Source organism: Callospermophilus lateralis, chromosome 5 (assembly GCF_048772815.1).
Source record: "Callospermophilus lateralis isolate mCalLat2 chromosome 5, mCalLat2.hap1, whole genome shotgun sequence".
Classification (NCBI taxonomy): Eukaryota; Metazoa; Chordata; class Mammalia; order Rodentia; family Sciuridae; genus Callospermophilus; species Callospermophilus lateralis.
This window is the reverse complement of record NC_135309.1, coordinates 39121801-39148699: the sequence shown is the minus strand read 5'-3', so window position 1 is coordinate 39148699 and position 26899 is coordinate 39121801. Positions and strand designations below refer to the sequence as shown.

The 26899-nt window shown below is 37.1% G+C and overlaps 1 protein-coding gene and 1 pseudogene across 1 annotated transcript; one reads left to right on the top strand and one right to left on the bottom strand.

Moving 5' to 3' along the window:
• Positions 1-113: 113 nt before the first annotated feature.
• LOC143400356 (olfactory receptor 2Y1B-like) lies at positions 114-1076 on the top strand (annotated as a pseudogene).
• Positions 1077-22582: 21506 nt separating this feature from the next.
• LOC143399088 (RING-box protein 2) lies at positions 22583-23531 on the bottom strand. The gene has a single exon (XM_077109382.1). The coding sequence runs from the start codon at positions 23466-23468 to the stop codon at positions 23127-23129; it is 342 nt and encodes a 113-aa protein (XP_076965497.1). The 5' UTR covers positions 23469-23531; the 3' UTR covers positions 22583-23126.
• Between the last annotated feature and the right edge of the window lie 3368 nt (positions 23532-26899).

The following is a 26899-nucleotide window of genomic DNA, read 5'->3' as shown; positions in this document are numbered from 1 at the left end:
CAAAAATGCATATAATAGCAAAACAGTGTTAGGCAATATTGTGACATAGAAATTTAATATGTTTTTAACAAGAGCATTGAATTGTCTTCTGTTATTTGCGCAGGTAAAAGGCTATGGGAAGTTTCAATACCACTTTGGGAGAGGGTTTCATTTTGGTGGGCTTCTCAGATTGGCCTCACCTGGAGCTCCCCTTTTTTACTTTCATTTCAGTATTCTACTCTCTGACTCTCTTTAGCAACACCACCATTATCACACTTTCACAACTGGACCCTCGGCTGCACACGCCCATGTACTTCTTCCTCTGCCACCTCTCCTTCCTGGACCTCTGCTATACCACCAGCACTGTGCCCCAGCTGCTGATCAATCTTTCTGGACTTGACAGGACCATCAGCTATGGAGGGTGTGTGGCCCAGTTCTTCATTGTCCTCGCTTTGGGTGGAACTGAGTGTGTGCTCCTGGTGGTGATGGCCTTTGACCGCTATGCTGCCGTGTGTCGTCCACTCCACTACACAACCATCATGCACCCCCTGCTCTGCCAGTCACTAGCTATCACCTCCTGGGTGGAAGGCCTCCTGAATGCTCTTATTCAGACAGCCTTGTGGCATCCCTGCCGCTCTGTGGCCTGCACTGCCTGAACCACTTCTTTTGTGAAATGCCTGTGTTACTGAAGTTGGCTTGTGAGGACACAGGAGGAACAGAGGCCAATCTCTTTGTGGCTGGAGCCATAACATTGGTTGTTCCTGTCACACTAATTTTAAGATCCTATGCACACATTGCTCAGGCAGTGCTGAAGATCAAGTCAATGACTGGGTGCAGAAAGGCTTTTGGGACATGTGGCTCCCATCTTTTGGTGGTTTGTCTGTTTTATGGCTCAGCCATGTACACATATCTCCAACCATGGGCAGTTACTCTGATAGTGAAGGAAAGCTTGTTGCCCTTTTTTATACTGTCATTAGTCCCATGCTTAATCCTATACCCTAAGGAACAAGGATGTTAAGAGGGCTCTGTGGAATGTACAGGGAGAGAAAGCACTTTCAGGTAGGAGGGGTAAGGTGGCCAAAGAACATTTTCTGTGATAACTTTTTTACCCTGAAACACTTTCTATTATTTAGAGTTAGCTGGTCACTAGAAAACAGTGGTGGTGGGACTCAGGGTTTTAGCTCCTTCCTTTTGCAAGTGGGAATCTCATGAGTTGCTATGTAGCTCATACATACTCTCATTGTGCAGCAGGGAGTCACTGCTGATCTGTATCACAACTTCCCACAAAAATAACGCTGAGAAAAGGATATGTTCTGGCCATACGTAGAGATTAGAGTAGGGGAAGGATTCTAGACATTTCCATGAGAGAAGGGAAAATTAATTGTGAAAAATGCCTTTTCCAAAGTCAATGACTCCCAATGTGGATGGCACTGTCCTTAAATGTGGAGAACAAGAGTTCACCACTTCGTTTCTAATAAATGGCCCCTGGTCACTTCCTCACATATCTGAGTACCTGTTCTAAGTTCTCCTACAATGATTAACCTTCTAGAATTCTAGTGGTTACAATTGCTTAGCAGAAAGAGGAGATCATGATTACAGGTACTTTACTGAACATATGAAGTTTCAGATATGAGTGTCATTTACCTGCCTTAAGAAAAGTCAAAGTCATTAGGATAGTATTGAGTAAAGGAGGCATCCAAATCTGGTCAGCTGAACCTAGTCTTAATCATGTGACTTGGTGTCATGGACGAGATATTTTCATGCAAGAGAGAGGAGAATAAAAAAATGAATGAGCACCAAAACAATAAGAAATGTGTTCTGGGCTATAAAATATAAAAATTATTCATTCTATATAATTGCATATTAGTGCCTATTAATCATCTTCTCTCTAGTCCAAACAGATTTTTTTGTCCAAACTTAAATGATAAAACAAATGGATTAATAGTAAATGCACATAGGTGAGCACCATGTAATAGCACACAAATATTTTATAATTAAAATGAAAAACTAGGTTAGAGATTAGAATATATTTGTATTGTATATAACAAACATCCAGGGCTGGGATTGTGGCTCAGCAGTAGAGCACTCACCTAGCACGTGCAAGGTCCTTGGTTCAATCCTCAGCACCGTATTAAAAAAAATAAATAAATAAAATATAATGAACATCCTACAAATCTTTTAGAAAAGAGAAAATAGTCGAATAGAATGTAAAAGTATATAAGCAGATAATTCATGAAGAAAATGATATGAATAATAAAAAAGAAATTCAGAATGTAAAAGCTAAAAACATTAAAAAAATAAAATGAGTTTTACAATAAACTATATGAAAAGACATTGAGTCCAACTCATAATGAATTAAATGCAAATTACAGTAATAATGAGATATAATTTCATGCTCATAACATACATTTAAAGATATCTTCAAATAGAGCTTCAACTGAGGAGGAGCAAAGTTGGAAGATCAGAGCTAGGCTGCAATCCCTGAACCCTCCATAGTCCTGAGTGAAATCAGGGAAAGAGCAAATGCCCAGGGGGTGGAGACAGAGTAAATATTCTGAAACTCAATATTGAACAGTTTGACACTTGGAGGGACTGGTGTTTGGTTACTGGAGCAGAAAATAAGTCAACATTCCTTGTTCCATAACCCTGACCAGGGTGGAGTTTTGGGAAAGGGAGAAGAAAAGCATGTGTGCTTACTTCCTTAACAACAGCTGGAAAGAAAAGCAGGCTAACTTAAAATGTGACATAAATAACAAAGACAGTGAAAAGGATCAAGTAGCTTAGAACAAGCTGTGGACTGAAAGCCATGCCAGGTCTGGTAGCCATTTTATAGAATTCATAGCTAGCCAACCTCCCTAAAAGAAATTACATCAACACAGCGCCACTCCACCTTCAGATAGCAACAAATAAAACAGGAGGGAATACCTCTGAAATTGATTAATCTGTCTAGAAGTTACCTGTGGAGGAATCACTGCTAACTGAAAGTTACTGAGACCCCCTTTCCCTCACCATGGAGAAGAGGAGTGCAGTGGAGCTGACCAAGAGCTAATTGCTCTCAGGGACTGCTAACTCTGACCCAGCACTCAACACAGCCTCTGTGGGAGCTCAGACAAAGATGGGCCAACTGACACCCCACCCCATCATGGTGATGAGTAACCCAGTGTGCTGTACCCACCAGAACTGAGGCTTCTGTAGTGCAGGGAGGCCAGAGACAGCTTGTACCTGCAGGCCTCATGGTTGCAGAAGGGTTCAAGGTGCTTGGATAGCACAGTATCAAGGGTATCCCAGAAGAAGGAAGCAGCACAGCAATTCAAAACTGTGAAGAGTAAGAGACCAGGGGCAGGCTGTCTAACTGACTCTTTTACCCAGTCAGCAGAGGGGAACAGAGCTCACTCTTCATACTCACAGGCATTAAGAGCTCTCTTGGGCCAAGTGTCTCTCTATCCCAGTCAGAGGGTCAGTACCCCAGTAATCTAGATCAGCCTAGGTATAGGGTCAGTTCCACAGATGACCCATGGGCCCCATGGTTGCAGGCAATCACCAGGTGCTTGATTGCACCACTCCAGGGAAGACCCAGCAGAGGGGAGCCTGCGCTGGTGATTAATAACCATAGGCGATTGGAACTCAGACAAAGGAAGGCCAAATGACTCTATAGTACAGTCACAGGGATGGTATTCCAGCAATTTACAACAGTCAGGATGGAGGCTTCTGCACCATATACCACCCACAGAAACACACCATCACAGATTCCACACTTTCAGACAGTTACAAAGCTCTATGCCATTTTAAAGAAGGCCCTTAGGAGGAACTGGGTGTCCATTGCCATAAGCAGTGTGACAACCCTGAACCCACATCCTGTGCTCCTGCACCCAGTAGAAATAACCAACAGACAACAAAACAACCCTGCAGACATGCATCCTCAGGTCCCTGAACTGATGAAAAAGAACTGGATGTTGGGAAATCAATAGCAACCAGGGATTGCTGTGCTCAACACCTCTAGGAGGAACAAAACATGAAGAGTGATAGGCATCTTCCAAAGTTCCCAAATCTTGAAGAAGGAAGACTCAAAGTATTCTCTCCCCATTGGCATAAATTATTATGAATGGGTATATTGCCAACTTGGATTTATATATATATATATATATCACTCTTCATTTTGATTTCAAGTTGTTCCCCTAGTTATTGATACTGAACTCTCAACCATTTAATTACATTTGTTCCAAGCTTTCAGAGAATTAACTGGAATCATTTTTTTTCAAGCCCAGATTTACACTTGCTCTTCTTAGTCCTTCTTTGTCCTCTTACCTTACCTGCAACTGTCTCAAATCCCAATTTTTCTCTCCTCCACTTTTCTCCCCCATATAACATAGTAGTATCTTTACTAGATTTAATAACCAACTTATCAAACTATTCTTGAATACTCCTATGATAATATACTTGTCTTAGAGACTGTAGAGAGCATTTTCAAGTTTTTGTTTTCCTTAAGATTGATAAATATGTGGCTTTCCTCTGTTTAGTATCTTCTCTCAATGTGATAATACTTTAGTGTCTTCTCTCAAAGTGGTGCTGATACTTAAAACAGCAGCGATCACAAGTTAAGTGAAAGTATGAACATCTGGATGTTCACCCAGCCTGGGGCACTTATGGGATAGGAGCTCTAAATAGTCTATTGCATAAAAGTGGAGATTATAATCATGCTGGCAGATGGGTGGAAATTAGCAGTACAAAAAAGAAAAGGAACAAACAACCCCAAACAGTAAATACTTCAACAAATGATCACATTGATATTGCAATAGAGAAAATGGTTGAGAAATTATTTAGTAAGTTTACAGTTAAAATTTTCAGTGAGATTCAGCTATAGAACAGGTCATTTCAGGCTGCCATTTGCCTGCATCTTGCAGACATACTGCTCAGGCTCAGGGCTAAAGAACTCGCGGAAACTGCTTCTCAGAGCCTGCTCCTATCAGAACATACACCAAGCCCTGAGCGGTCGATATCCGGCTCCCGTTGCCTGTGTCTCGCAGACAAACGGCTCTGGCTCAGGGCTAAAGAACCCGCGGAAACTGCACGGTCCAGGTCCTGCTGAATACTGTGGAGCAACCAAGCCTTCATAGGCAGTGGCAACAGGATTGAGACGGGGCTTGAGAGGGCCGGTCAGGACCCACATGTTCCTTTGGTCACCCGGCAAAGGGAACGAAATGCTGCCATACGCATGGGATACCAACATGGCAGAGATCTGACGTCATCAGAAAGCGGCGGAGGAGATAACCTCATTGATACCAGCGGCGACAGGTGTGTAATCCCCTAGCCCCCTTCCACACAGCGGGGAAACCTCAAGGGCCCCTCCCAGCTCTCCCGTGAGCGCGATAGTCAGACGGAGGGATTCGGGAGTGGCGCAGAAACTGTGGCGTGGGACCCCCGGGCTACCACTCCCACCAGTGCAGACAACTGGGGGCGTGGCTACCGGAGGGCAAGCAAAATACGCCAAGGGCTCTCAGACCCAATCTCCACAACCTTAGGGGCTGAGGGATTGGCAAGCAGGGATAGGGTGCCCAGTTGTTCAAGAAGATAGGGCTCCCGTGAGCAGCAGACCTGGCGTGTAGCCAGTACTGTGGTGAGCGTCACCTGTGAACGGGGCCAGTGGCAAGGTGACTAGACACAAGAAACGGCCGGAGACACACAGGAGTGGAGACCCGCCCAGTCATGGAGGAGGAGCTGCTGCACAGTGATTGGTTCCCACGCACTGAGAGGAGAAGCTTGGCCCGGTGGGCACAGCTCCACCTACTGGAAGAGAAGTTAATCGAACTCTAAGACTGCATTTTTAAATTTTTTTTAAATTCTTAATTTTAATTTTTTTTTCTTTTTTAATTTTTTAAAATATTTTTTGTATTTTTTATTTATTTTTACTATCACTTTTTTTGATTATTTTTTTAAAATATTTTCTTTTTTTATTCTCTATTTTTTCTTTTGTCTTTTCATTACTTTTCAATTTCCTTATTCCCCTTCCTTGATTTCTATCTGTTTACTCTCATTCTCTTTAGTGACTTCTTCCCTTCCCTTCTAATACCTTTCCTCCCAAGCAATACAATGCTGTTTATGTGTAATTTACTAAATATGTATAGGTCAATGTTATATAGTGCTACCAAGACCTTAACTTCCCCCAAATACTCCAGACCATTCTCCTGTTAATATCCCTCATCAGTAGAGCAACCTTCCAAGGTTGCCAAGAGATACTAACCTCAATACCATCACATCATTCGATCTAAATATAAGTCCCAAGACCAAACCGCAGACCACTATATGCCATCAGAATCCGTACACAGCTTAGGAAACGAATGAATCTACATTAAAGTGCAACAAAACTCATCATCTCTAGTCATAGTCTCCCATCACAAAAGAGAGACCCCAGAGACACACAAAACCAAATAAATTTATAGGAGTAAACAGTAACTTAGCAGTCAAACAGAACAAGAAGTAACATGAGCAGCATGAAAAAGCAAGGAAGAAAAGGAGTACAAACAATGCAGGACAGTCTAAATATACAGGAGGACCTAGAGGCATCAGAAAAATGGCCAAATAAAGAACTCAAAGAATACCATAGACAGATGGAATGGAATCTTAGAGAGGATATGAGACAGCAAATTCAAACAATGAAAGAACTCATTGAAAAGGAAATACACAAGCAAATAAAAGAAGCAAATAAGCATCTTTATCAGGAGATAGAGATTATAAAAAAATCAAACAATAATTCTAGAAATGGAGGAAACTATAACCCAAATTAAAAACTCAATTGAGAGTATCACCAACAGAGTGGAACAAGTAGAAGCCAGAACGTCAGATAATGAAGACAAAAAATATCATCTTGAAAAGAGTCTAGCCAACTCAGGAAGGCTGGTAAAAAATCATGAGAAAAACATCCAAGAGATATGGGATAACATAAAAAAAACAAACTTAAGAGTCATCGGGATAGAGGAAGCATAGAGGTTCAAACCAAGGGAATGGGCAACCTGTTGAATAAAATAATTATAGAAAACTTTCCAGACATAAAAAAGGAAATGGATGTACAAATTGTAGATGCATACAGGACACCGAGCACACAAAACCACAGTAGACCAACGCCAAGACACATTGTTATGAAGATATCCAATATACAGAACAAAGAGAAAATATTAAAAGCTTCAAGAGAAAGAAGGCAGATTACATTCAGGGGTAAACCAATAAGGGTAACAACGGATTTTTCATCACAGATGCTGAAAGCAAGAAGATGGGAGTTCATAACCCACTTGAATCAAAGTGTGAAATATGATATATCAAGAACTATGTAATGTTTTGAACAACCAACAATAAAAAAAAAAGAAGATCCTGGAACAACATATTTCAAACTCTGAAAGAAAATGGATGCCAACCAAGAATTTTGTACCCAGCAAAATTAAGCTTCAGGTATGACAACGAAATAAAAATCTTTCATGATAAACAAAAGTTAAAAGAATTTGCAGCCAGAAAACCAGCATTGCAAAGCATCTTGAGCAAAACACTACAAGAGGAAGAAATGAAAAACAATAACCAAAACCAACAGTGGGAAGTACCTAGTAAGCCAGAGAGCAGGGGGACAGCTAATCATGGAGAAACAAACCAAATTTAAAAAAAAAAAGATAAATAATCAAACATGGGTGGAAATACAAATCATATATCAATAGTTACTCTAAAAATAAATGGCATAAACTCACCAATAAAGCGACATAGGCTGATAACATGGATTAAAAAAACAAATTGAACAATATGTTGCCTCCAGGAGACACATTTGATTGGAAAAGACTTACACAGGCTGAAGGTGAAAAATTGGGAAAAAACATACCATGCACACAGTCCTCTTAAGCAAGCAGGGGTGGCCATCCTCATATTGAATAAAATCAACTTCAAGATTAAGTTAATCAAAAGGGATAAGGAAAGACATTATATACTGTTAAAAGGAACCATTCACCAACAAGACATAACAATTATCAATATTTATGCACCAAATAATGGTGCTGCGACATTCATAAAACAAACTCTCCTCAAGTTCAAGAATCAAATAGACCACAACACAATAATTATGGGTGACTTCAACACTCCTCTCTTACCATTGGACGGATCCTCCAAAAAGTTGAATAAAGAAACAATAGAACTCAATTTCACAATCAATAACCTAGACTTAACTGACATATATAGAATATATCAACCATCATCAAGTAGATATACTTTTTTTTCAGTAGCACATGGATCCTTCTCAAAAATAGACCATATATTATTCCATAGGGCAACCCTCAGTAAATATAAAGGGGTAGAGATAATACCATGCATTCTATCTGATCATAATGGAATGGAACTGGAAATCAACAATAAAAGGAAGGAAAAATCATACATCTCATGGAAAATGAACAATATGTTACTGAATGATCAATGGGTTACAGAAGACATAAAGGAGGATAAAAAAAATTCTTAGAGACAAATGAAAATACAGACACAACATATCGGAATCTATGGCACACAATGAAAGCAGTTTTAAGAGGGAAATTCATTGCCTGGAGGTCATTCCTCAAAAAAAGAAAAAAACAACAAATAAATGAGCTCACACTTCATCTCAAAGCCCTAGGAAAGGAAGAACAAAACAACAGCAAATATAGCAGAAGGCAAGAAATAATTAAAATCAGAGCTGAAATCAATGGAATTGAAACAAAAGAAACTATTGAAAAAATTGACAAAACTAAAAGTTGGTTCTTTGAAAAAATAAATAAGATCGACAGACCCTTAGCCATGCTAACAAAGAGAAGAAGAAAGAGAACTCAAATTACTAACATACGAGATGAAAAAGGAAATATCACAACAGATGCTACAGAAATACAGAAGACAATTAGAAATTATTTTGAAACCCTATATTCCGATAAGATGGAAGATAGTGAAGACATCGATAAATTTCTTAAGTCATATGATTTGCCCAGACTGGGTCAGGAGGATACACACAATTTGAACAGACCAATATCAATGGATGAAATAGAAGGAGCAATCAAAGGACTACCAACCAAGAAAAGCCCAGGACCGAATGGGTATACAGCGGAGTTTTACAAAAGCTTTAAAGAAGAATTAATACCAATACTTTTCAAGTTATTTCAGGAAATAGAAAAAGAGGGAGCTCTTCCAAATTCATTCTATGAGGCCAACATCACTCTGATTCCGAAACCAGACAAAGACACCTCAAAGACAGAAAACTACAGACCAATATCTCTAATGAACCTAGATGCAAAAATCCTCAATAAAATTCTGGCGAATCGGATACAAAAACACATCAAAAAAGTTGTGCACCATGATCAAGTAGGATTCATCCCTGGGATGCAAGGATGGTTCAATATATGGAAATCAATAAATGTTATTCACCACATCAATAGACTCAAAGATAAGAACCATATGATCATCTCGATAGATGCAGAAAAAGCATTCGACAAAGTGCAGCATCCCTTTATGTTCAAAACACTAGAAAAACTAGGGATAACAGGAACTTACCTCAACATTGTAAAAGCTATCTATGCTAAGCCTCAGGCTAGCATCATTCTGAATGGAGAAAAATTGAAGGCATTCCCTCTAAAATCTGGAACAAGACAGGGATGCCCTCTATCACCATTTCTATTCAATATAGTCCTCGAAACACTGGGCAGAGCAATTAGACAGATGAAAGAATTAAAGGCATAAAAATAGGAAACGAAGAACTTAAATTATCACTATTTGCAGATGACATGATTCTATACCTAGAAGACCCAAAAGGGTCTACAAAGAAACTACTAGAATTAATAAATGAATTTAGCAAAGTGGCAGGATATAAAAATCAACATGCATACATCAAAGGCATTCCTGTATATCAGCAACAAAACTTCTGAAATGGAAATGAGGAAAAACACCCCATTCACAATATCCTCAAAAAATATAAAATACTTGGGAATCAACCTAACAAAAGAGGTGAAAGACTTATACAATGAAAACTACAAAACCCTAAAGAGAGAAATAGAAGAAGATCTGAGAAGATGGAAAAGTATACCCTGTTCATGGATAGACAGAACTAACATCATCAAAATGGCGAAATTACCAAAAGTTCTCTATAGGTTCAATGCAATGCCAATCAAAATCCCAATGATGTTTCTTGTAGAAATAGATAAAGCAATCATGAAATTCATATGGAAAAATAAAAGACCCAGAATAGAAAAAGCAACTCTAAGCAGGAAATGTGAATCAGGTGGTATAGCGATACCAGATTTCAAATTATGCTACAGAGCAATAGTAACAAAAACAGCATGGTACTGGTACCAAAACAGGTGGGTGGACCAATGGTACAGAATAGAGGACACAGAGACTAATCCACAAAGTTACAACTATCTTATATTTGCTAAAGGGGCTAAAAGCATGCAATGGAGGAAGGATAGCATCTTCAACAAATGGTGCTGGGAAAACTGGAAATTCATATGAAACAAAATGAAACTGAATCCCTTTCTCTCGCCATGCACAAAAGTTAACTCAAAATGGATCAAGGAGCTAGATATCAAATCAGAGACACTGTGTCTAATAAAAGAAAAAGTTGGCTACGATCTACATACTGTGGGGTCGGGCTCCAAATTCCTTAATAGGACGCCCATAGCCCAAGAGTTAATAACAAGAATAAACAAATGGGACTTACTTAAACTAAAAAGTTTTTTCTCAGCAAGAGAAACAATAAAAGAGGTAAATAGAGAGCCTACTTCATGGGAACAAATTTTTACCCCTCACACTTCAGATAGAGCCCTAATATCCAGAATATACAAAGAACTCAAAAAATTAAACAATAAGACAACAAATAACCCAATCAACAAATGGGCCAAGGACCTGAACAGACACTTCTCAGAGGAGGACATACAATCAATCAACAAGTACATGAAAAAATGCTCACCATCTCTAGCAGTCAGAGAAATGCAAATCAAAACCACCCTAAGATACCATCTCACTCCAGTGAATTGGCAGCCATTACGAAGTCAAACAACAACAAGTGCTGGAGAGGATGTGGGGAAAAGGTACACTTGTACATTGCTGGTGGGACTGCAAATTGGTGCAGCCAATTTGGAAAGCAGTATGAAGATTCCTTGGAAAGCTGGGAATGGAACCACCATTTGACCCAGCTATTCCCCTTCTTGGGCTATTCCCTAAAGACCTTAAAAGAGCATGTTATAGGGACACAGCTACAACAATGTTCATAGCAGCACAATTCACAATAGCTAGACTGTGGAACCAACCCAGGTGCCCTTCAATAGATGAATGGATAAAAAAATGTGGCATTTATACACAGTGGAGTATTACTCTGCACTAAAAAATGACAAAAATCATGGAATTTGCAGGGAAATGGATGGCACTAGAGCAGATTATGCTAAGTGAAGCTAGCCAATCCCTCAAAAATAAATGCCAAATGTCTTCTTTGATATAAGGGGAGCAATTAAGAACAGAATAGAGAGGAAGAGCATGAGACGATCATAACTAAACAGGGATGAGAGGGGGGAGGGAAAGAGAGAGAGAAGGGAAATTGCATGGTAAAGGAAGGAGATCCTCATTGTTACACAAAATTACATATAAGAGGAAGTGAAGGGAAAGGGGGAAAAACAAGAGAGAGAAATGAATTACAGTAGAGGGGGTAGGGAGAGAAGATGGGAAGGGAGGGGATGGGAGGGGAGGGAAGGGGAGAGGAGTGGGGATAGTAGAGGTTAGGAAAGGCAGCAGAATACAACATACACTAGTATGGAAGTAGGTAAAAAAGTGGATGTGTAACGAATGTGAATCTACTTTATTTATATAGGGTAAAAATGGGAGTTCATAATCTGCTTGAATCAAATGTATGAAATATGATATGTCAAGAACTTTGTAATGTTTTGAACAACTAATAAAAAATAAAACTTATAAAGTAAAAAAAATTTTCAGTGAGCTAAAAGAAGAAGTAAAGCGTGAATTTTGAAAATACAGAGTAGAACATCATATGTGTGTGTGTGTGTGGGTGGGTGGGTGTGTATGTGTGTGCATGCATCCACATGCACACACATTTTTTAGACAACAAAGATTTATTTTTCACAGTTTTGGAAGTTCAGGTTTCCAAAACAATTTGTGAAGATTCTGTGTCTGGTGAGGGTCTATTTCCTTGTTCATAGTTGTGACTTCTCACTGTGATTTCACATGACAGAGGGAACTAGCAAGATCTCTGTGGTCTCTTTTATAAAGGCACTAAGCTCAATTATGAAGGTTCTGCTCTCAAGGCCTGATCATCTTCACAGGCCCTAATATCTAATATTGTCACCTTGGATGATAGAATTCATCTTTTGAATTTGAGGAAGACATAGACAACTATATGTTTCCCCCTAAAATCACTTGGATATTTCTACTGCTCCTGTGCTAATGTATTAGTCTAAGGCTGCCCATATCAGAATAGTACAGACTGGATTGCTTAATTTACAGACACTGAAGCTGGGCATGGTGGCACACACCTGTAATCCCAGCAGCTCAGGAGGATCATGAGTTCAAAGCCAGCACAGCAATTTAGTGAGGCCCTAAGCAACCTAGTGAGATCCTGTCTCAATATAAAATACAAGAAGTTCTGGGCATTTGTCTCAGGGGTTAAGAGCTCCTGGCTTCAATCCCCAATATCACAAACAAAAAAGAAAAGAAAAAAAAACCCAGAAATTCAATTCTAAAAGTTCTGGAAAGTGCAATTCCATGATGCATTGGCTGGCAAATCCATTTTCTGGTGAGGTCTCTTTTCCAGGCTTACAGTCAGCCACCTGCGTGCCATGTCCTCACTTGGCTCCTTTTGGAAGACATTTTAATGAATGAAATGCTTTATGCTGTAATACTTTGGATTCTTGACTTGGTGAAACTGAAAACCTTGGCCTATTCTCAAAAGCCTTTCTCCTCTCAGGATGTCTGAATGTTCCATGTATTAATCTGGGTAGAGCTTTCATGGAAGCTTATGTATGACAAAATTAGGTCAAATGTCAAGATGGTCACCATGGAATTTTGGAAGACAACTTTGTCCTATAGGAGCTCTGTGGCACAGCCAGTGACTGACCCACTGGAGTAGCAGGGCTGAAGAGATCTGGGTAGACGTGTCGAGTTCTGGAAGAAATGTGTACAGGATTGAATGGGGTCCTGCCAAACTTTGTGTCCTTCCAAGGGCCTCAGAATGTGACCTTAATTAGCAACAGGAGTATTGCAAATACAATTAGTTAGGGCAAGATGGGATCCTACCAGAATAGGGTAGGCTCTAATCCAATAATGCTGTGTCTTTATTAAAGATAAAAGAGACTCAGACTCATAGGAAGGCACGTAAAGATGGATCAGAGCCATTTTGGTTAAGAGTTAGCAATTCTGAAAAAATAACCAATCAGAACTCTTGGAAATGAAAGACACACAAAAAATCAAATTAAAATTTGATGGAAAGCATTATCAATAGATTAGGACACTTTGATGACTAGTTCTCAGGTCTCAAAGTATAAAATCCTAAACATAAAGTTGACAAGAAATAAAAGATGTTAAGAGACCATGACAAGAATATTAAAAAAATCTGGGATAATATTTAGAGACCAAATATAAGAATTATTGGTATAGAAGAAGGCAATAAAATGCAAACTAAAGACATGCACAACATTTTCAATAAAATAAAAGTTTCCAAACCTTGGGTTTGAGTATAAGATGGAAATCCAAACACAGCAGGCATTTAGAGTAATGAACAGGCAAGATCAAAATTATTCCCTTCAAAACACATTATAATTAAAATATGTAATATTCATAAGAAGGAGAGAATTTTAAAGCCACAAGAGAAAAAAGACAGGTCTTTATTAAAGATAAAATAAGAGATAAGAGATAAGTCAATTTGGACTGCAACAGATTTTTCAACCAGACTCTAGAAGTAAGGAGGGTTCTGAAAGATATCTGGTGCCAAGCAAGATTACTTTATTCAGCAAAACTATACTTTAGAATTTAAGATGAAATAAAAACTTCCATGAGAAACAGAAATGAAAAGAATTTAGGGGCTGGGATTATGGCTTAGCGGTGCAGCGCTTGCCTAGCATGGACAGGACCCAAGTTCGATTCTCAGCACCACATTAAAAAAAAAAAAAAGGCATTGTGTTGTGTCCATCTACAAAAAAAAAAAGATTCTCTCTTTCTCTCTCCTTAAAAAAAAAAGAATTTTAACCACTGAGTCAACACAACAAAATATGCTCAATGAAATATTTTATGCAGAAAGAATAAATAAATAAAAATGAAAAACAGCATAGGAATGAATCATACTAAAATATGCAATTAATGAGAATTATCTGAATTAAGCATTAAAAATAAATTAAAATGGCAGGAAAAAAAACATCTCTCTACAATAATACTAAATGTAAATGGTCTAAACTCTCCAGTCAAAAAACATAGATTGGCAAATTAGATTAGAAAACAAGCTCACCACATATGTGGTTTACGATACTCACTTTACAGGCAAAGACATCCATAGGTTGTAGATGAATAAATAGAAAATGATACACCATGCAAGTAGAAACTTAATGTAAGCAGGGGTAGCTACTATCAGACAAAGTTGACTTCATGCCAAAATTAGAAGAGACATAGAAGGCCACTTCACACTGATTAAGGAAATCACTCAACAACAAGATATGATGATTGTAACCACTGGCTCAAACATCAATGTCTATGTACATAAAACAAAACTCACTTGACATAAAGAATCAAATAGACACCAATGCAATAATACTGAGTGATTTTAACACTTCTCTCACCTCTAGATAGTTCATCCAAACATAAAACCTTCAGAACTTAAAAAAACCTGTCCATCAAATGAACTTAACATATATCTATGGAATATTTTATCTATTGAAAACTGAATTTGTTCTCTTCTTAGCAGCATAGGGAACTTTCTCAAATTGATCATATTGGAGGGCACAAGCAAGTATTTTCTTGTATTTTTTCTGTATTTTCTAATACAGAAAAAAAAACTAGAGATAAGTCCTCCAAAGCTATCAGATCATAAGAATAAAATTGGAAATTAACACTGAGATAAAATATAGAAACAAAAAACATTTTAACTTCTCAAGGTTGAATAATACACTTTTGAATGAAGAATGGATCAGAAAAGAAATCAGGGGAGAAATTAAAAATTCTCAGAAACAAATGACAAGAGATACAACATATCTGATGATGACATAATCCTTTATTTAGAAGTCCCCCAAACCTCTACACAAAGACTTCAGAGCTGATAAATTCAGCAAAGTAGCAGGATATAAGATCAACATACATAAATAATTTTCCTTCCAATACCACAATAATGAAACTGTTGCAAAAGAAATTAGGATAACAATCCCACTCACAACAGCCTCAAAAAATTAAATAAATAATTGATAACTAATCTGACCAAGGAAGTGAAATACCTCTAAAGTAAACAGTGTAGAATGCTGAAGAAAGAAATTGAATAAGTCCCTAAAAGATGGAAAGACCTCCTGTGTTCTTAGACAGAAGTAATATTGTAAAAATAATATATTACCAAAAGCATTATATAAATTTAGTGCAATCCAATTCAAAATATGAATGACATTCTTCAAAGAACTAGGAAAAAAACATTCTAAAATTCATTTGGAAGACTAAGAGACCCAGAATAGCCAAATCAATTCTGACAAGAAGAACAATGCCAGAGGCATTACAATACCAAATCTCAAATTATACTACAGAAATATAGTAATGAAAACAGCATGGTATTAGCACCAGAAAAGACATGAAGACCAATGGAATAGAATTTAAGACACAGAGACAAATCCATCAGGGTACAGTCCTTGATACTTGACAAAGGTACCAAAAATATCAGTGGAGAAAAGATAAAGTTTTAATCAAATGGTGCTGGGAAAACTGTACATCCAACACAGATAAGTTTGATAAACCCTTAGCTAAAATAACCAAGAGAGAGAGAAAGAGAAGACACAAACAAAATTGGAGGTGAAAAAAGGGGATATCACTAAGGGCATTTCTGAAATCCAGAAGAACATTAGAAACTATTTTGAAAAATTGTACTTTAATAAACTAGAAAATCTAGAATATATTCACAAATTTCAAGACATATGAGTTACTCAAAATGAACAAGTCATATGTCTTGGTGAAATTCCAAGTTATCAAGTCATAAATGCTTGGTGAGGATGAACATTCCTCAAAAAACTAGGAAGAGAACCATCATATGACCCAGCTATCTCACTCCTTGGAAATTTTCCTGAAGAACTACAATCAGCATATCATAGTAATGCATCCACATAAATGTTTATAGCAGTGCAATTCGCAGCAGCAAAGTTATGGGACCAACCCAGATGCCTGTCATCAAGTGAATAAATTTAAAAATTTGGTATATACACACTGTGGAGTTTTATTCCATTATAAAGAAGAATGAACATATGGCATTTGCTGGTAAATTGATGGAACTAGAGAATATCATGTGAAGTGAAGTAAGCCAGACTCAGAAAAATCGGACAGTCAAATATTTTCTCTCATATGAGAAAGCCAAACCAAAACAAGGGGTAGGAATTTGTGGCAATGGACAATGTAAGAAAGATTAGTGGAACAGAGGAAAGGGCTGGAGAGGGAGGGAAGAGTGATCAGAAAAGGGAGGAATGAGGGAATAATTTTACCAACACTATTTTATGTAAATATGTGAATATACTAGAGTGAATCTCAAGTTTATGTATTATAAAGAACCAATTTAAGAAAATTACAGGTAATAGAAGGAAGACCATTAGAGTAGAAGAAAGGGAATAGGGGGAAGAAAGACAGGAAGAAAAGGGAAGTACCAGGGACTAAATTGGAGAAGATTATACTCCAAATTTGCATAATTATGTCAAAGTGAATTCCAATATTATTCATAACTCTAATGTGCTAATAAAAATTTGTCCATGATCTATCAAACAAATGTTTTAAAAAATGCAGAGTTGACTACATTAAAATTGGATAAAGAATAAGGAAAACTTAAAAACAGAGGTAGGAATGAGACAAACTATTTCAGAGTAGAATATATTTTTTACATCTACAGTCTGTGAATGATAGCCATCATTAACATTCTGAGTAACCTTTCATCTTTTTTCTATGTACCATTATGTACTAGTTACTATCTAATATTCATTTAATGTTTACTTGATATCCATCATCATATCAATCATCCCTCATTCCTCCCTTTTCTGATCACTCTTCCCTCCCCCTCCAGCCCTTTCCTTTTATAGCAGCTCAATTCACAATAGCCAAACTATGGGACTAACCTAGATGCCCTTCAACGTATGGATGGATAAAGAAAATGTGGTACATATTCACAATGGAATATTAACTTTAAAGAAGAATGAAATTATGGCATTTGCGCAGGTAAATGGATGGACCTGGAGAACATCATAGTAAGCAAAATAAGCCAACCCCCCAAATCAAAGGCCAAATGTTTTCTCTGACAGGTAGATGCTAATTCACAATAAGTGGGGGAGCTAGGGAAAAAATAGAGGTACTTTGGATTAGGCAAAGGTGAGTGAAGGGAGGGGAAGAGGTATGAGGGAAGGAAGGACAGTAAGATGAATCAGACATTATTACCCTATGTACCTGTATGATTCAATGCTCAGTGTGATTCTACAAGATGTAAAACCAGAAGAATAAAAAATTATACTCCATTTATGCATGATGTATCCAAATGCATTCTACTGTCATGTAAAACAAATATGAAAACATTAAGGAAAGAAACAACAGACCCATATCCCTTCTGAACATAAATGCAAATGTCCCTCTAAAAATGTTAGCAATTTGTATTTAAAAAAAATAAGAAACTACATCATGATCAAGTTGGTTTCATTCCAGGGATGCAAACATGGTTAAACATATGTAAATCAAGAAATGTAATTCACAACATAACTGGAAGTAAGGAAAAAACCCCACATGATCATGTCAACAGATACAGAAAGAGTCTTCTGACATAATACAGCACCCATTCATGATAAATAACATTGAAGAAACTTATCTATACATCATAAAGGAGATATATATATATATATATATATATATATATATATATCCATCATAAAGGATATATATCATATATATATGATACACACACATACACACACACACACACACACACACACACACACCTAAACCAAACATCATAGTGAATGGTATATACTAAAATCATTTTCTCCAAAATCAGGAAAAAGAGACAAGTATGTCCACTCTCACATCTCTTATTCAATTTTATCCAGAGCAATTAGGCAAAAGAATGACATAAAAGGAATATAAATAGGAAAAGAAGAAGTTAAATTATAACTGTTAGCACATGATATGATCCTATATTTAGAAGATCCAAAATGTTCCACCAGATGAGTTACAGAAGTAATAAAAAAATTAGCAAAGTATCAGGATACAAAATTGACACAAAAATCAGCAGTTTTTCTATTTGCTAATAATGAATTCAATAAAAAAGAAATCACAAAACCAATTCCATAATAGCCTAAAAGGTAAAATAATATAGATAGATCTAACCAAGGAGGTAAAAAACTTCCATGGTCAAAATTATAGAACAGTGAAGAAAGGAATTGAAAAAGACACCAGAAGATGGAAAGACCTCCCATGTTCACGGATAGGCTGAGTTAATATTGTTAAAATGCCACATTACTGAAAGCATTCTACAGATTCAATGAAATTTCCATCAAAATGCCAACAACATTCTTCACAAAACTGGAAAAAACTGTCCTAAAAATTCATGTGGAATATGGAAGAGCCAAAGCAATCCTAATCAAAAAAATCAATGCAGGAAACATCACAACACCAAATTTTAAATTATACTACAGAGCTATAGTATCTAAAGCAACATGGTACTGACATCAAAACAAGCACAAGCCAATGGAATAGAAGAGAAGACACAGATACAAATCCAAATAGTTTTAATCATCAACCCTTGACAAAGATGCCAAAACTATGCTGGAAAACATATCATTTTACAAATGCTATTGGTAAGACTGGATATCCATATGTAGCAGAATGACACCAGATCACTAGTGTCAACTCAAATGGATCAAAGACCTAGAAATTAGGCCAGAAACATTGGAGCTATTTCAACAAAACATAAGGTCAGTTCTTCAACATACATGTACATGAAGCAACTTCCTCAATAAGACCCCTCAAGTTCAGGAAATAATAATGAGAATTAATAAATGATGGCACCAAGTTGAAAATCTTCTGCACAGAAAAAAAATAATTAAGTGTGAAGAGAGACCCTAAAGAATGGGAGAGAATATTTGCCAGTTACTCTTCCAACAGAGGATTAATATCCAAAATGTAAAAAGAACTTAAAAACCTACTATAAGAAAAAGAACTTGTCAGTAAATAGGCAAATAAACTAAAAGATACTAGTCAAAAGAATAAATTCAAACAGCCAACAAGTATATGGAAAAATGTTCAACATTTTTATCAATCAGAGAAATGTAAATCAAAACTACACTGAGGTTTCATCTTGCTGCATTTAGAATGGTAATCATCAAGAATACAAATAATAAATAATGGGGAGGCTGTGGTGGGGAAAGGAACACTTATACACTGTTGGTGAGGTTGTAATTAGTACAACCACAGTGGAAATCAGTATGGAGTTGCAGGATGCTTAGAGAAGTCCTGTCCTTCCCTGAGTTTTGGTTGACTTTGCAGGACAAGGACCAAAATATTGGCTGATTTTTTCTTTCTTTCACCTTTTTACTTCCTTGGCTTTGGTCTTTACACTTTGGTTTAACATCCAGCAGGCCAGGTTCCACCATTCTTGAAATGGAAGTAATGGGTTGACATCTGTACGGGAAGTCAGCATTATATCCTATCTGTCCTGGAGATGATGTCTTATTGTTTTAACTCAGGTTAGTTTGTTAGAAGTAGTAATTCTTTAAAACACTAATGGGTAATAGTTAATAAATGAAATTAGCAAGAGCAAACTCAAAATTGATTTGTGAATCTAACAGACACAAGAAATTATCTTAATAGGTAGGGTTACCAAAAACTTGGTCTGTATTTTATCCCTGTTGCAAATCCAATACTGAAGACAGGATTTTGAGAAAAAAAAAAGAGAAAAAAAATTTTTCTTTGTGAACAAAGGAGAAATGTAGGTGACTACCTACCAGGGGAATATTGGGCCCTTAAAAGCATGATTCAATGGCACATGATTAAATGGCACATTTCAATTGTGCCCGTTCAGTTAAATTACTTGTAACTTTATGAGATAGCTGCTTTGTTTTTAGATCTTCTGGCACCACTGAAATCTGAATTACTTCATTCCTATGATGTGTGTGTATTCAAGGACAGATAACTTGGCTTGAAATAGGAATGAAGATAATCTTGCTTTGTCTAAGGTTAGGGAGAGGGAGAAAGAGAAGAGAAAAAGAAAAAAAAGCAATGTCAATTTAAAAATAAACTGCAGTGGCAGGACAGTAAGGGTTATACTGAAAGCATAAAGTGAACTCCTGTTACAATAAATCAGATAAACATTTTAAGGAACACTTGTTGTTTTAAATGTAGGGGATTATACTTTCTTTCCTATCAATGCATTACAAGTTGACCTTAGAAAAACCCTCAAATAACTTTAACTGGCTCTGCTGATTATAGCCAACTTAATATCACACAAACTTTTGAGATTTACCTTTCATAAACATTTTGTACCTTACTTATACATTCTAAAAATTGTTTACATCCTTAGTTTATTCCTGTCTTTCATCTTGAACATTAGGACAAAAATATTACTTTATCATAGAAAAAAATCTTCTCATTCAGAAACATTCCCTTTACCCTCTAATTTTCCTTTTCAAAATATATTTTTATACCTATAAATTCCTTATATCTCTTTCCTAACATGAAAAGTCTACATTTTAAAACAATCCTTAAAAACTTATGTATGTATACAAATTTCTCTTTTTTCTCAATGCAGTAAAATATGATTTTCTTATAGTTTTCTTATCAAAACTTGTATGGTTTCTTTTTGTTCCTTGCACATAGAAAAACATATGTTAGTAGAATTTTAACCCTAATCATTTTGATCTTTTTGATGACCCAGAAACAAAACAATCTTACAATGTCTTTCCATTTACCAACAATTTATAAAACACATTTAATAAACCAAAGTATTTGCTGTCTTATAGAATTAAAAAATCCAATAGTACTTAAATTTATATTTAGCAGTTGAAAATTGAATATTTTAACTTTGAAAATTAATCAGATGTCTCTTCTACAAACACATTTATAAATGTTTGTCCAATTTATGTTAAATCTAATTTACCCATTTTTAACTTAGGTTACTCATGAAAACCAAGTCTATGAACATTTTAAATCATCTTTTTTTTCTGTTGAAGAAAAATCCTAAAATCAATGAACATTACACTTTAAACACTTTGTCTTTATTGACTGATACCTAGGGAAAAAACCATGTGGGTTATTAGTTTTGGAGACAACTTTGTTGTTACAGATTGAACCATTTTAAATTGCATAAACTGAAAGGCATTTTGGATCTATTCCTTCTTTTTAACTATGAGCATTCATTCATTTATATACTAATTTTGGTACTATGTACGTGATATATAGACAAAAGCACACATGTAGACACAACATACAATATACAGGTATGCACACATACACATAAAAATCACCAGGAAATAAAGACTTTATAGCTTTTTTCCAGGTATTAGACTCCCAGAGATAGGAGACAAAAGAGCTGCTTGTTTATTATAGAGACTGTCAGATTTAACCCTTTAGATATTAAAAAATAGCCAGCTGAATATTTTTACAGTATGACTCAGACGTGGGAAGGGCCTCTGCTGTTGGGAGTATTAGGTGTAGAATTTGTTGGCTGTGATGGATGCTGAAATCTAAGGTTGAGATTCCCACTCATGCTATATTGGGGCAGGTTCACTCCTACCACCCCATCACTATTTTTTTCTCCCTCCTTAGAACTCTTCAAAGGAGAAGATATATTTCCTTTTCCAGTGTATTTGAGAATTAACCCTTGAATAACTGACTTCTGAAAGACAGAAAAACAGAAGGGTAGAAACTTCAGTTATCTAAAGAGTGCATAAAAACATCTGGCATTTTCCTTTAAGCATCAGAGGATCAAATTGATCCCAATTTTTCAAAATACAACCAATTTGAGGATGTGTAAGTTCCATGGTACTCTTTTAATCTCCTCTTTCAGGAGCAGACACTTCCCCAAGTTATATCAATTAGTTGGTATACATTTATTTAAGGTGTTTTTTAGATTAGAAGTTCAAGTGAGAAAACAGTTATGAACCTGCTCAGGTTTTATCCTGGTTGAGGGAAAGACTATTCCCATTGAATTTACAGGAATAAAGATGGAAACATTAATTTGTTTTAATGATTACAATCTAAGAGTACTATTTTACTGTTGTTCATTCTCATTACCAATATATTTTTCATCCAGGTGTTACAAAAATTATGAAGGGGATACATACATTTTTTTATTAAATTCTTATGATGAAGGTTGAGGGAATATGTATTTCTTTTTTTTTTTTCCATTTGCCTGAAAGATTTTATTTACCCTGGTCCAAAATCAAAATTATCATTATATCAAATAAAGATGTCATGAATTGTCCCTTCTTCCCATAAAAATATTAGTAACAAATTGAGGATAAGAGTTAGGTTTTACACTGCACTTTATTTGTCACTATAACATTCTCTGTCTTTTTAACTGATCAACCAGAAGCATGCAAAAAGCTCTCCTGTGAATGGAACTGTTTCCACAGTTCCTTGTATATAGATAGGTAAATTATAAATTTCATTCCACCTGGAATTCTCTCCTTTTTTAGCACTTTTAAAAGCAGCGTGTGTGACACATACCACAGAGGTAGGAAAGACCATCTTTAATAAATTATTTTCTTAATTGTAGAGAATCTTGAAAATTAAAATGTCGAAATGCTAAACCATGCCTTTGATGAGTCCCAAAGAACCACAGATCCAGCGACTCCTATCTGAAGAATTAGTTCCCTGGAGTGTTCTAGCCTTCACTGGGCACCTGACAGCAAATCTACCAGGGCTGCGAACGGCTGCACCAAGAAAGCCTTCTACCGCTCTCACTTGCCGATTCTTTGGACCACCCAGTCCTGCTGGCAGAGAGGGCAGCGATTGTTCTGTTTCACCCACAGGGACATGCAGCAATTGTGGAAGGAATGATTACACTCTCCCCAAACCACAACACAATCTTCTTGTTTGTTTTCAGCTTGACATCTAAGACAGGCATCCATCACCTGGACCCTGCAGATGGCGCATGTATCGCACTCCACGTCCCAGCTCCACATGGCCACCGCGTTCCACTTCTTGAGCGAGAACATTTTGTCGCTCCCCGACTTGGAGCCTGCGCTCCCTGAGTGGGATGACAAGGCGCAGGGCTCTTCGCTGTCTTCCACGTCGGCCATGGCGGAGGCGCGGAGCCGGAGGCGAGGACGTTGGGTTAAAGGAAGCGGGCGGCTATGGCGACTCTGTGGGGCCGCCCGACGGGCCATAGCGCCGCCCGGAGGCCGCGGGCTACGGCGGAGCCCACACTGGCGCGGCCCCGGGAATATGTATTTCTGTTATTAATAAGTGATTGTGCAAAACAATAGAACAAACAGTACCACTGAATTATACACTTAAAATATATACAAAAGTAAATTTCATTCTCTGTGGGCTTTTTTTTAACCATAATTAAAACTTTAAAAATAAGTGTAGTATATTTATGCAGAAAATATACTTTGATCGATTTGATTTTTTTAGAAAGAAGAGATTGTGATCTCTGTATTTGAAGGTCTACTATGAGGAGATGGAATTTAATTTTCCCTGTGACTCCAGGTAAGTATAAGGATGGATACATTTTTAGTATGATTAGAGCTTTATGGTTTTACATAGTAGTTGGATTACTCCCTCCAAATCCATTCATACAAGGATATCAATTTCTGTTCATGATCCTCCTTTCTTCCCTCACCCTCTTTCCCTCCCCCTTTTCTACCCTTCTGCTTCCACTACTCTTCCTTTTGCTCATTTATTAATTGGTATTTTAATTATTCTTTATGTAATCTTATCCTCTCCCAACTTTCCTTTATTTTACTCTAGCTTCCACATACAAGAATGTTTTCACATTGGAACTTGGAGTTTCTGAGTTTGGCTAATTTCTCTTAGCATGATATTTTCCATTTAAGGGTGGATACATTGAAGCTTGTGGCCCCCTGTAAGGAAGAATTTACAAAGGCAAGAAAGAATCCAAATTATAAGTGACTGGGAGACAGTGAGTGCCCTTCTCAGAGTATTTAAATAAGAGCAATATAGCCAGGGTTAGAAGGTTTGTAAGTTAGGTCAGAACCTCAATAGTTGCTTCAAAATCTAATGTGCAATCTTAAAAATTTCAGTCTTTCCCCCCTGTATAATTCTTAACTCAGGGTTGCCCATTCCCATGTCTACAGTTATAGAGATATGATGTGAAAAATGAGGGCTGGCTGGCTGGAGAAGCTACAGGCTCCTTCTAAGAGAAGGGGCAGCTGTTGCTCTGTTCCCACTGAGATTATTCAAGACAATTTGAATTCAGTGTTTCCAGGTATTTTGAGCTACCAGAAAGATGGAAATACATATCCCAAGTGGATTATACTGATTTTTGCTCTCAGCTAAAAATTCCAGGCAAAACCTGACTGCTATGTTGACCAAACAGCTTTTCAGATATTCACCAGCTTGTGATCTCTGCATACAAAGTCAGAATTTGTCTCCATCCTCTTTATTTATTTTTTTAATGTTATTGAAGGGTGACATTATCTGTGCAAACATTTGTCTTTTCCAAGTTTTTGAAATAAATAGTTAGCATCTTTATTTTGACTAAAATTTTTTATCTGATTTTTCTTGAGATCACAAAAATCCATAGGTGCATAGAATAGCTCATATCCAAATATTTCATAGCAGCATTATTTGTAATAAATAAAAAGGTAGAAGCAACCAGTGTCCATCAATAGACAATGGATAAAGAAAATGTGACCTATCTGTAAAATGGAATATTATTGAGTCAAAAAAATAGCATGTAACAAAAGCTACTACATGGATGAAACTTGAAAGCATTATCCCAAGGGAACCAAAGCTAGAAACAAAGTGTCATATTTTGTAAGAGTCTATTAAGCTCAAAAGTCACAAAAAAGAAAATCTATAGAAATAAAGTATATTTATGTTTGCTTTTAGACTGAGAATGGTGATAGCAAATGGGCATGAGGTACCTTTATGAGACAGTGAAAATGATGGATATGCAACTTTATGAACATTTTTTGAGCCACGGAACTTTAGATGTTACATGTGTGAACAGGGTGATATATGAATTTAGAATTAATAAAGCTGACAAAGCAGTATTTGCTAACTATGATTAAGGATGGGGTCATGCTCTAAGAAATGCATCATTAGTGGATTCCATTATAGGTCTGATTAAAATGAAAAACCCATCCCCCCAGCTTCCTGGTAAAAGTTATTATTATTATTTTTTTTAATTCCTCATGCTGAGAATGGAAACTGAGAAAAAACCCACTAGACCAGAAATAGGCATTGTGATGTGTTCTTTGGCTATCACAGCCTAGCTAAATCCATGTATGTATATCTCCTGCCTTCTGTTTCTGTTAACCAAAAACACTTCAATAGGACTGATGGAGAGACAGAAGAACTGCTTTTCCCCAGTTCTGGCCAAACTATATTAAATTCACATTTTCTCTTTACATCATTTGCTAATTTCTTATGTGAGCGGGTGAACGAATCAAGCCAGCCGGGATTCAGGCAGGATCCCTAACTTGGTTGCTGGTAACAGAGTGGCAACACTAGTGGGACTATGTCACCTGTGGCTAGCCAATCCAGGAGGAGGGCAACTGGTAAGGAATGTCCCTACCACTCTAAAACTGAGTTTTGGATTCAGGATTCCCCTTCTTTTCCCTTCAATCTGCAGGTTCTGTGGGTTCCACATGTGACTACCCTTAGTCTCACTGGCAGTGCATCCTTCCTGTTCCTGTCATCTGGGCTTTTTAGACAATTCAGGGTTTCTCAGGAATCAATTTGGAATCCTTCCTGAACTTTTGTTTGACAAGAAAATTTTGGTTTTGCCTCTGACAGGAATTGTTGGTCTGTGTTTGTTTCAAAGAGATAATTTGCATTAGGAATTAGAATGTTTGTTTAGGAATCTCTCTTGTGAAAATGAAAAATGGTGATTTCATCTTGGAGATCCTTAGAGAATTGGATTGAGGTATTTTTGATTGTGGTCTGCGTATCTGAAAGTGCGCAGTGATGCGATGTCGCTGTTTTATATGGTTGTTAACAATGGCTTCACAGAAGTAAAAATCAGATGGCCACAGCAACAGAGATTTGTCTCTCAGCCTCTGAAGTGATGAGACAAATGCTCACTCTGTCCTACTCAAAGTGACTTGACTAGAGTCCTACCAGAGGTGTAAAGGCACCTGGCCTATGATGCAGAGCACAGACTCATTGGGAATTCCATTTCAGAAACATATACTGGTTCCCAGGTTAGAAGGAATTTATTAGAGGTTATTTAGGAGGTGTAAATAAGGGCCTGGTCACCCCTGCACCTTGAGCCACCCAGACCCCTTGGTGTGTGGAAGTTTCTGAGATATATAAGGAGGAATCTATGGCTCTCTGGTGACATACTGGAAAGAATTCCTCACAGTGGTACATCTTACTGGCCCCAAATACCTCCTTAGCATGAACTCTTGCTCCAGCCAGTGGATGAAGCGCTAACCAAAGTAGCTCTAGAAATGGGAAGTTTAATTAAAACGTACCCAAGAAGTCTGCCAGGATTTTCAGAAATAACTCTAGCTGGGATATGTATGATCATTTTATTGTT

What these genes read in the sequence shown, in the direction of transcription:
- LOC143399088 (XM_077109382.1), bottom strand. Translation starts at nt 23,468, where the DNA reads ATGGCCGACGTGGAAGACAGCGAAGAGCCCTGCGCCTTGTCATCCCAC.